The sequence below is a fragment of the Argiope bruennichi genome, chromosome 3, assembly GCF_947563725.1.
Source record: "Argiope bruennichi chromosome 3, qqArgBrue1.1, whole genome shotgun sequence".
NCBI classification, from domain to species: Eukaryota; Metazoa; Arthropoda; class Arachnida; order Araneae; family Araneidae; genus Argiope; species Argiope bruennichi.
This window is the reverse complement of record NC_079153.1, coordinates 140,112,954-140,125,519: the sequence shown is the minus strand read 5'-3', so window position 1 is coordinate 140,125,519 and position 12,566 is coordinate 140,112,954. Positions and strand designations below refer to the sequence as shown.

At 28.8% G+C, this 12,566-nt stretch overlaps 1 protein-coding gene across 7 annotated transcripts in view; it reads left to right on the top strand.

Moving 5' to 3' along the window:
- Positions 1–12,566, top strand: part of LOC129963219 (dystonin-like) — a 319,384-nt gene that overhangs the window by 280,760 nt on the left and 26,058 nt on the right. For all 7 annotated transcript variants that reach the window (XM_056077411.1, XM_056077407.1, XM_056077412.1 and 4 more), the window contains 11 exons: positions 267–493; positions 1,381–1,605; positions 1,717–1,818; positions 2,292–2,462; positions 2,595–2,750; positions 3,047–3,247; positions 3,361–3,489; positions 4,103–4,273; positions 6,107–6,262; positions 6,610–6,816; positions 7,271–7,557. In XM_056077411.1, the coding sequence (XP_055933386.1) occupies positions 267–493; positions 1,381–1,605; positions 1,717–1,818; positions 2,292–2,462; positions 2,595–2,750; positions 3,047–3,247; positions 3,361–3,489; positions 4,103–4,273; positions 6,107–6,262; positions 6,610–6,816; positions 7,271–7,557 (2,032 nt within the window). The remainder of the gene's footprint in view (positions 1–266; positions 494–1,380; positions 1,606–1,716; positions 1,819–2,291; positions 2,463–2,594; positions 2,751–3,046; positions 3,248–3,360; positions 3,490–4,102; positions 4,274–6,106; positions 6,263–6,609; positions 6,817–7,270; positions 7,558–12,566) is intronic.

Genomic DNA, 12,566 nt, shown 5'->3' with positions numbered 1-12,566 from the left:
TAAAATGTTTTATCCTGATTCGTAATACAGAAATATTAACATTTTTTAACTATTCAGAGATTATTTGTGTTAAAATATGTGATTTTATTGTGAAATTTAATGTTTATTAATTTGTCTTCTCAAAGCCTCTGTACATTTTGAATTGTTGCTGTTATTATAATTATTTGGAAATAGTGTATCTAACTCCTTCAGCCCTCAGTTTTGCTATTGATGCAATTTCCAAATGATGCTCATTAATTATTTTTGAAAACATTTTTTTTTCTTAGATATCAAACAAAAACTGGACAAGCTGAACCAATTGTGGGATAACATTCAGAAACTTGCCAGAAACCGAGGTCGATCCCTGGAAGATGCCTTGGCTGCAGCAGAGAGGTTCTGGGATGAACTCACTCTGGTCATGAAAGCTCTCAAAGAACTCCAAGACAGTCTGAATGCACAAGAACCTCCTGCAGTTGAGCCAGGTGCCATACAACATCAACAGGATGCTCTGGAGGTAATTTATATTTTATTGGCATATATGATCTTGCAAAACATAATTTAAACCCATTTTGATGCATAATTAGTGAGCAAAATTTTTTAGCATTCTCAATTTTTTCATTTGGTATACATATGATCAATATATTTTTTAATTTATTACTTCATTAATTTCAGAGGAAATATGACAAAATTAAAAATGTTTATGCAAAATGCATAAATCATTTACTTTCAACTTTTAAAGTTTAAACTGCATCTTTTGTACTTTATGAATAAAGCATTGAAAGATAAACTGTTATTATTTCTTTAGTTGCAAATCTTCTGTATTATATTAGTAATTGCCTTTATGTGAAATTTCAAATAAATAATATATATTATTAGAAACTGTTCTTTTATATGAAATGCATATAAATATTGCTATAAGAAGCATAGTAAAAATTTATTTATCTCCTTTATCACCCTGGCATGTGCAATGTTTATTTTTATAATACATTTTTAAAACTTAAAAAAAAAAAGTATTTTTTCAAAATGTGAAATAAAGATGTTCTGATCATTAGGGTAGCATTGGCATAGCATAAATAATTAGCCTTTGATCCTCCATAAAAAACTGATTCTTATGATATATGCCATCTATAGGAATGATGTTCTGTAATTTAAACATTTTTTTACATACTTGACATAATTTTTTACTCTTTTCAAACATATTTAGTACATTTATCTTTCCGAAATGCATTTTCATCTGTTTGGTAAAAAGTTATAAAATGCTTGGTTCATTTTTTTAAAACTAAATTGCAACCAGCATAAAAAAATAAATAAAATGCCAGCAAATAAAAATAATGCATGTATTATTTTTATGTAAAAATTTTGTCCTTTAAAAAGGTTGATTTTTAATGTTTCTTTTTTTAGGAAATCAAACAAGAAATTGAGCAGACAAAACCTGAAGTTGATCAATGTCGACAAGCTGGTCATGAGTTAATGCAACTCTGTGGAGAACCTGACAAACCAGAAGTGAAGAAGCACATTGAGGATCTGGATTCTGCTTGGGAAAATGTAACGTCGTTGTATGCTAAGCGTGAACAAAATTTGATTGATGCCATGGAGAAAGCCATGAATTTTCATGACATTCTTGGGGTAATTTAGATTTGTGCTTCACTCTTCTGTCAGCATTTTGTTTCGTGTTTTTTCAGAAATGTGAAATTGAAGTGGTTTTTTTTTTTTTTTTTTTTTTTTCCCCTATCATAGAATATATTGGAATTCTTGGAGTATGCTGAAGAGAAATATGCTAATCTTGGTCCTGTTGGATCAGATATTGAAGCTGTTAAAGGACAAATTCAACAGCTGCAAGTAAGTCAAGTTTCATGTATCAAAGAGTTTTCTGTTAATATGTGAAATATTTTTAAACATTTTTATTTAATTTATTTCATGTTTGTAAAAATTTAATTTTATAATTGAATCCTCACTCGTTTCATGATGAGTTAGATTTTCAAAATGTATACATTTACATATTCTGATGATGCTACACTACTTTAATATTTTCAGAACATAATTATCAGTTACTTAATTCCGTACCATGTTACACATTACCGTGTTAGTTGGTAATGTGTTTGAGAGAAAAAAAAATTGATCCATTTCATTTTTGACAATAAATTATAAATTTAAAGCTAAAAAGTTGAAAATAATTTTTATTTATATTACTATTTATCTTTTTAAAGCTGTTTTAATTAAGAGTATTTTTTAAGAAGCGTTTTTATTTTTCCACATGCTTTATTGATATGGAATTCTAGTTTTACTTTATTATACTGAAATGGTTATTGCAGGATTTTAAGCAAGAAGTGGATCCTCACATGGTAGAAATAGAATCACTGAATAGACAAGCTCAGGAGTTGATGGAGAGAACTTCTCCTGCTCAAGCTAAATCCATCAGAGAGCCTCTTGCCCAGATAAACAAACGATGGGATGACTTGCTCAAAGGCATCGTAAGCAGACAGGTATGCATCATAATTGTGTTATTATTCAATTATTGTTGTGCTTTGTTATATTAGATAGATAGGAAAAATTAAATTGAATGTATTAATCTTGATTTTGAGTATATTTTTCTAACAATTCCTGTCTTTTTACAGAGGGAACTTGAAAATGCTCTACTGAGATTAGGTCAATTTCAACATGCTCTTGATGAATTTATGGTTTGGATGTCAAAGACAGAAAAAACATTGGATGATCTCACTCCTGTTTTTGGTGATCCACAAGTCATAGAAGTGGAGCTGGCTAAGCACAAAGTAATGTTTTACAGTTATAAAAATCATAATTTTCACACTTTTGTTTTTGCTTTTATATATATATTATTATATGTTTATTATATATTATATATATTAGTAAATTCTTTAATAACAGTAAGAGAATTTGCCATTTTAGCTTAAAAATAAAACTGCTTTTTTTTTCTTGAATAGTAATTTTTATAATTAATTAGCTTGCAAGTTGTTGTTTTTAATCTCAATAAATGCATAGTTGTATTATTAATTTATTATAGTTATATTATTATATAGCTCTGTTAATATCAAAAACTTTAATATAGGTATTGATGAATGATATTCAAGCCCATCAGACTAGTGTGGACACTCTAAATTCTGCTGGCAGGCAGTTGATAGAAGCCAATCGTGGAAGTGAAGATGCCAGTGTCACTCAGAGTAAGCTGAATAAATTAAATAAAAGGTGGCAACTTCTACAGGATAAAGCTATGCATAGGCAGAATGAGCTTGAAGAAGCTCTTCATGAGGTAGCTCTCTTATTCTTCCTTTCATACGATTACTAATAATACATTATATCATTTTTATTCCATGAAAAGAATTTCATATGAGTATCAGCTCAAGAATAATTTATATTATATAGGCACAATTATTCAATCAAGAAATTCAGGACCTTCTTATGTGGCTGAGTGATATTGATAGTCAGCTAGTGTCTTCCAAACCTGTTGGAGGTTTACCTGAAACAGCCAGGGAACAACTCAATCGATTTATGGTAAGTTATTGAGACTTATTTCCACTTTTTTAAAAAAATTGTATTAGATCACTGGGAAAAAAATTTTTTAAACAGGTAGTAGAACATGAAAAATGTTAATACATTATTTCTTCATTTTTGAACTTTGTTTGAAAAATTAGTTCTAAAAGAAACTTGGGATACTGTTTCAAAGCTTTGGAACTAAACTCTCTTTTCTTCGTAATTTACATATGTGACATTCACATATGTCTTTGTAATTTTTCCTTTTTTTATCAAATGAACTGTAGATTGATTATTTTTGCATTGGGAATAATTTTAAATTGTCATATTTCCATTTATTTATTATTTTGAGGATATCTTTTGGCATTTAAGATGCATTTTTTGTTGACTGTGAAGATAAGCTCTTAAATCTCAGAATTTTATTTTAATTACTGCTGTGTTTGAATATTTTAATCTAAGTTTTGATATAAATGAGTAATATATATTTTTTGTTACTTATTATTTCCTTGTGCATTGATGTGATATACATTGCAGAAAATATTTGTTAAGTGATATTCATGTGCATGGTTTCAGAAATTATAATATGTCATTTTCACATTTTTGAATATGTATGACTATTTTGTATCATTACCAGGAGCTCTACAACGATCTTGATAATAATAAGCATAAAATCGATTCAGTACTCCAGCAAGGTCAAGATTATCTAAAGCGCTCAAACGAAGGTGCAGCAACAAATTTGCAGCATAATTTGAAGACTCTCAAACAGCGTTGGGACAATGTTCTTAACAGAGCCAATGACAGAAAGGTAGTTCTTTGAATGAAACTTTGATTTTGCAAATTGATTTTTGCTTTTTGTTTTCGGATACTTTAAAGGCAATAGAGCCAGATATATACAAATGAAGTAATTATTAGAATAAAAAAATAAATTTAAAAGAATAAAATAATTTATAAGAAAAATATAAGATTATTTAGCATATTTTGTACCACAAATATAAAAATAAAAAATATATATGTACTATTATATAAGTTTTTCCTATTAAAAATAAAGGCATCTTAAATGAATTACCATTACCTTGCAGTTAAACCTTACTTAACAAATACTTCTCATAACGAGTAATTCTTACACATGCAGTACAAAATGTTACAAGATTACTCCTTAACAAGTAATGTTTTGCAAAATAAGTGGTGAAAATAAGATGTTATGACATTACTTTCAGAATCCTGCCTATATCTTAGCATTTTTTTTTTTTTTGCTGTTTTTAATTTAAAATGGAATTGTAAAATATATAATTAACTAAAGCTGGGGGGAAAAAAAAGAAAGAAATTGCTAGACACTTTGGTAAGCGTCATGATTTCACTTTGCTATTTGAAGGAGAAATATATCTATAACTTGCAAATAAAATGTAAAGCATAGCTAAAAACTGCTTTCTGTGTCACAACAATGATTTGTAGATTTTTCAGTAAAGCAGGATATAACTGCCTCAGTATATTCCAGTGATAAAAGATAGATGCTGGAAGCATGGGGAAGTATTGCTTCATGTAATAGAAAATCACCTTAATAAGGTAGTAGCTATGCACTCTTGAAATTTATTTAATAATAATGCTGTTTCATTTTCCCAAAATTTGAAAATCAGACAAAAACAAATGTCTTTAGGCAACTTTCTTGTATAAAAGCATTTGTTATAAGTGACAAATTAAATTATTGTAAGTTTGTTTGAGTATTTTTTGGAATGAAATGCATTATTTTATTTTACATTAAATCTCTGGTAAAAAGAATTTTCATTTAAACAATAGTTCAAATTATAAATATGATTTGAAAATAAATTGTGCTTTTATTGTCTAAAATCATTTTTATTGTTGTCATAAATATTTTACAATAAATATTTTTTCATAATTCAAGTATCAATATTTGGCTTTTTTTTTCCCAAAATGAATAGGTATTAAATATATGCTTGCTATCTAAAGTGTGCTTTTAATATTTATACAAAATAATATAATTATTTATATATACAAAAGGGAAAATTGAAAATAAACCGTTTAAAGAAGTAAGGTATCTAAAACATTGAAAAAAAAAAGGGAGAAAGGATATTAAACACCTGCAAAATGAATGATTAAAAAGCAGCAATTCAATACATACCATGGAAATAAATTGTAAATCAAAAATAAAGATAGAAATAAAATTTGTAGCAGGATTTTGTTTAATTCATTAACAAATTTCACAGTAAAGGGTAACCTTGTAGATATGTTTCATTTTCATATGTCCAAGAATAACAAAGATTGTAAAAACAAATACTGAAACAAAAACTATTATTAGATGTACTGTTTATTTCAACTGTCACATATACTGTCATTAAATGAGGTTCATTTTACAAAAGTAGTATTATTACAAAATAAACATGCAAGAATTTTCTCTCACCTGCAAAATAAATCTTCTGTCAGTAGTGTATATATGTATATATAGTTAGAGAGCCATAATAAATGTAAGTATGATAGTAAAAATATATATGAAATTGTATTTTTAAAATAAAAGTGCCAATAAAGGTGTAAATTAGTTATAGTTCAATGATTCAAATAACAGATTTTTGTAGCTGATTCTCTTGTTTATACTGCCTGAATGACCCATTTCTTTATCATTTAGATAAAATTAGAAATAGCCTTAAGGGAAGCCACAGAATTCCATGAAGCTCTCCAGGACTTTGTGGAATGGCTGACAAATGCTGAAAAGTTTTTGTCAAATTTGAAACCTGTCAGTAGGGTCATGGATGTTGTGCTTGAGCAAATTGAAGACCATAAGGTACATTGTTTTTACATTAGCAGTAAAAAAATAATAATAATAAAAAAAATCCCTAAAATTAAATGTGACTTACTGGTATCTACTGATATTGCATTTCAGTTATTTGTAGTTATTAATTTATTCAGTTATTTGTAGTTATTAATTTATTCAGTTATTTGTAGTATTATTAAATTTTCATCAAACTGTTATTCTAAATTTGCTTAAGTTTGAATACATTGAAGTAAAATAGAGACAAAGAATTCAAGTAATTAAATTAAGAAAATTGATTTTAAAATTTTTTTAATGTATATAGTGTTATTCAGCTATTGTCTTATGAATCTACTCTCTGATATTCCATTTGTATGCAGGCTTTCCAAAAAGAAGTAAGTGCACATCGAGAAGTTATGTTGAACTTAGATAAGAAAGGAACACATCTGAAGTATTTTAGCCAGAAGCAAGATGTAATTTTAATTAAGAATCTGCTTATCAGTGTCCAGCATCGATGGGAAAGAGTTGTTTCCAAAGCTGCTGAAAGGACAAGAGCTTTGGATCATGGATACAAGGAAGCAAAAGAAGTATGTTATGTTAAATTAATGTACAATTTTTACTTCATTTTTTGCAGGAAATTAGATCATTTCAGAGTGGGGACTTCTGAAGGAATTGTCCTGTCTTTTCTTTTTAATTTTCTTAATTAATAATCTGACTCTAGATAATTATTATAAATTTACTGCAGAAACATGTAATGGATTAACACTTTTATTAATGCACTCCTGCTTATTGATTATATAATATGTAATATCGGGATTGAAATTTTTCTGTCATAATAATAAGATAGTAGAGGTTTTTAATGTTATTCTGATGCATAATGGAAATATTTTCATCTTAAATTATTTCTTTAAAAAATGAACTGTATGAAAAAAAAATGAATTGAATTAAAAAAATTTCTGTGATAATAAATACTATAAACTATTTATTATTAGAGGCTAAGATTTATATGTTGAGATTAAATCTAATTTTTTTCCCATCCAGTTCCATGATGCTTGGTCTGATCTCAGTCATTGGTTAGATGATGCCGAGAAACAACTGGATGTCCTCACTCATGTGGGAAATGATCCTGAAAAAATAAAACAGATGCTTTCAAAACACAAAGAATTCCAAAGATCTTTGGGCTCAAAGCAACCCATCTTTGATGGAACAATGAAATTAGGCAGAAATCTGAAAGAGAAATGTCCCAAAGCTGATGTGCCAGTTTTACAAGACATGATGGATGATCTGAAAAATAAATGGAACAATGTTTGTGCCAAATCAGTTGACAAGTATGTTCATCTAATATATAAAAATGAATTTTTGTTTGTTCGTACCTTATGTGCTGCCGGGGCCGTTTGACAGATTGAGAGGAAACTTGGTCAACTCAGTGCTTGCACTTCCGCGAAGGCTATATTTTAAAATTGACAAAAGACAAATGGTAAACGGCAATCCGCACATGTCATTCGGAGTTAATTGCACATATATCAAACAAAATAAAATTTTTATGATTGATACTAATCAAAATGAAATGAAATCGAAAATATTTAGTGCAAGCGCTAATTTATTTCTTCTCACTAATGAATAGTCACCTTCACAGGATGTTACCATTCACCGTGCACAATATTTTGTCCGCGGCGAACCGCTCATATTATTCAGAGTTTATCTTACACATACAAAATAGAATCAGTATTATCGATGCCGATGAAGTTAAATTATATATAATGAAAATTTTCCAGTGTAAACAGTAATGCAGCAGGTAGAAATAAGCCAGCTCGAGCTTCTCAAACAAATGAGGAACGACAAGCGAGCAATAAAGCAGATCGTTTACGAATTGCTGATTCACGTACTTCAGAGTCTCATGATCAACATGCGGCAAGAATCGAAAGACAACGTTTATATGCTACCTGATCATGCGAGTTAGCAAATTGTACAGACTAAGTCTATGGCAAAGGATACCGACGTGCTCTGATTGGTTTAAGCCTTGACATCTTTTTGGCAATGTTTTGCCAAAAAGATGCCATACCAAAATATATTTTTATAAAAATAAATAAAATTTGCAAATTTATCCCCCCCTCCCCCGCCTATTTTTTACGGTTTACATGTAATATTAATCTGGAACACATAAACAGTAGAAAAGATCAAATCCTGAAACCTAAATTCAGGAAATATAAAAATTACAATTTATTTAAAATATTTTTTGTATGTGTTTCTTCTTAATATTATTTTGATACAACTAAAAAAATTAGCTACGAAATCACATATTCCGTTAAAGCTTACATATTTATACGTTTTGGACATTAAGTAATCATCTCCCCATATGTAGTTGATGAGAAAGTAACAAACGTTCAGCAACAAGTTTCAATGACCACATAAATTATCTAATAAAGGCACGAAAATCATAGAAAAATAAAAATTATTTAATTGCTGCATCATATGTTCAGTAATTACTTTCATACAGTTTTTATACTTCTGTTCATAAACAAAATTAGTTACTTGTATTACTAGTATCATTGGTAATATTTATTATTATTAATAATAATTAGTATTAGTAGTATTAATAGTAATATTTAGAGAAAACAATTCTATTAATAAAAATTAGATTGTGTTGATATTCACTCGTTTCTTCCATAAAACTAATGAAAGGTACAAAGTTTGAGCCAAATAAGCGAAAACTACACTATTATGAGTGCAAACCATTGCCAAAAAAATGCCAAGACTTAAACCAATCAGAGCACGTCGGTATCCTTTGCCATAGACTTAGTCTGTACAATTTGCGAACTCGCCCTGATCATACGCATCAGAATCAAAGCAAGTAATATATATATATATATATATATAAATTAAAGTCAATTCCTACTTTCGCAAGAATTGAACTCACATTCTTCACCTTCACACGAAAAATACTGAAATCATTGCATTTTACCGATTGAGCTACTGCCTGTTGATTTCAATTTTCATTACAAACTGCTAAAGCTTTATTATTAAAAATTAATTAAAGTATTAAAAATTAATTAAATTAATTAAGTATTAAAAATTAATTAAATTTAATAATTAATGAATTAATATTTGAAAAAACTGCATTAACATCAAGTGTCATCCACTACAAGTTTAAAAAAATATATTTGAACTTGAGTGAATGAATAAAAAGTATTTTATTAACGATTGAAAATTTGAACAAGATATATAAATATATATAGGGAGTGTGTGAACTAATAGTAGGAATTGAAAAACCTATATGCCGCAAGAAGTGAAGCAACTATTCTTAATGGAATGTCGATTGGAGAAAATGTGCTCACTCCACGTATTCTCATTTTTCCCACCGACATGCCTTTTGATTTCAAATTACTGTAGTTTCTCATTCAACTTGCATTCTCTATAACCATCAACAAGGTGTAAGGTCAATCACTTCAAGTATTTTATGCTTGATGCTTATGAGTCGTACAACCAAGAAATTTGTTTGTTTTTGATAAAAACTTAAAAACAAAAAATATTGTTTACCCTAAAGCACTTAAATAATAAAGTCAAAAAATAGAATAATTATTATTTGTACTTTTCCTTTATATGTCATTTAATTTCAATGAATGCATTCATCGTTGATAAGGAAATTAATATCATTCTTTCTATCATTCCTAATCAAACAAGACAGCCATTTCAAATTTCAAACGATATTTCCAAAATTATTTCTTCTATGGCAGCAACGCGCCGGGTACCAGCAAGTATATTTTAAAATTATTTTCATTTTCAGTATCATGATTTTTTCAATGAATTCTCCTTCTATCTTTCAAAAATGTTCTGTTTCTGCGTGGTCTGCTTTCTTCAAATCGAGTCACATTTAAATTTTAACATTCTTGTACAAAGAGATACAGCTATCTATTTTCATTCCAAAATTAAGGTTTCATTATGGTGTTATCATATTGATATAATGATAGTAAATGTGTCTTAATTTTTTTTTCACGCAATGAAAGAAATACAAAAATTTACTTCTGAATTTTTCATAGTTAAAACAAAATTTGATTTAAATGGGAAATCGTTATAAATGTCACATTTTTTTAATTTAAAATACGGTATTCATTATTTTATGTTCTGGACAAAGAATGCGTTTTAAAATTTAAAGTATTTTTCCAAATAATTTTTTTTAAATTCATTTTAATTATAAATGTGTCAAGCATTTTATGTAACAATAAGAACTAGAATCGCTCAATTACTTACACTTCTTGCAGCATTGAAAAGGCTTAAGATATTATCAGCTTTAAACTACACATAATCACCAATTTCTTTCTTGTTGCCAACTTATGGAATTGTTGATGGAAATTTTATAATAAATTTTACATTAAAATGAATTATTATTCATCTAAAGTAATACATTGGAGGACAATAAAAAGTTTTTGGACTGCTGAATTCTGTGTATGAGGAAATAAACATATCATGGTCAAAACAAATAATTTATCTCTAATTTGTACAGTCTGCTTTCGTACTTCTAGATACAAAAAAGCATGGGCTGTTAACCCATTAACCGCTGGTGTTGCGTTGACGAAACAGTCAATATAATGCCATCAAAAACATAACTTGTAAAAAAAACCAAGTCTCGCAACTCAGTTCTATCGTAAAAAGTTGCGAGATCCATGTAATACCAAGTCGGTCAGTTTATTCAGTCCCTACTTAAGAGTCCTTCTGTTTTAAGTTATTACATAATTAGCTAATCTAACAACATCTTATAGTGACCATATCAATATTAAAAATCTTGGTTTAAATAAATAGATTGACTTGGCCATTGCATGAAAACACAATGTATCTTTACATTAAATTAGATTACATTAACATATTATATTAAATTAGATTGTTTAGTACGATTGCCAAGTCAATCTATTTATTTAAATCATAACAGATTTTTAATATTTATATGGTCACTATAAGATGTTGTTAGGTTAGCTAATTACTTAATAACTTAAGGCAGAAGGATCCTTAAGTAGGGACTGAATAAATTTACCGACTTGGTATTACATGGATCTCACAACTTTTTACGATAGAAGAACTGAGTTGCGAGACTTGGTTTTTTTTTACAAGTTATGTTTTTGGTGGCATCTCATTTCTTTTTGTAGATAGTCCTTTTCTTATTTTTGTATGTAGTCTCCCTCTTTTTCTTTTCCGGTACTACTTCTTGAGCTTCAGTTACAGTTTTTCTCAAAGCCCACTCCCTCTCTCTATGGGTTTTTCTCGTAAGCTTTGATGTTACAATTTTTAACGTCTGGATGGTAAATGCTTCTTAGCCTGTTGTATTCACCAATTGAGGATTCCTGCGCTTTAATACTTCCAAAGTCAACATTTATTAGATGTAAGCTGTCCAGACTTGCAACTCTCGAAAGTGCCACGTAAGGTTGACCGGATTTGAATACTGCAGAACCGATATCCATCAGTGCATTATTTAGATTTAGGCTCTGACTTTTGTGTATAATTATAGCATAGGCTATACATATGGGAAATTGTTCGCGATGAACATAAGCTCTATTAATAATTTCAAATTTAGTTTTGACCGGACTAAGCTCGTAAACATGTTCTTTATTAAATATAATGTATATTTTCTTAATTATTTTTGTATTTTCAGGATCAACCTTTACTCTTTGCACTATACCGATAGAACCATTAACTAAACCAAGACTCACGTCAATATTTCACCTTAACATGACTTGTACTCCTATTTTTATAATTATGTTCTCTTCCAGGCCTGCAGTCATAGAAGCATCGTTTTTATGAATTCACGAGCTCTTTTTGTTAGGTATCTGGGGCAATCTATGCTATCTATAGCTGTAAGTTTTATTTCGGGATGTGGATGAGATTTAAACATTGCAGTATTTAATTTTTGACATGTTTTTGTAGGTAATAAGCAAACGGTATCATCAGGAAGTTTCGAGAGGTGTTCAATTATTTCAATTTATCTGTTTTCATTTGAATTGGATTTGAGAGTTCTTAATCTAGTCTAGAGTAAGTCACGGTCTTTTTGTGTAGTCACACCTAATCGTATTCTAATTAGCATTTCAACAAAGTCAGAAACATTGAGCTGTCGCATGTTAATTGTAAGTTCATCGTATATGAACAGTTCAATCCACAGATTCGGTATACTGAGGGAACCTAACAACTTGTTAGTTTCAGCAGTTGATAGTTTTTCAAAAGGTGACTTTTCTCTTACCGGCGGAAGCTGTAAGAGATCTCCGAAAACTACAAGATGTTTTTTTTTTCCAAACCACCCATTCTGATTGTCGCTTGTGTCGAATATTTCAGATAAGCGTAAATGAATATATAT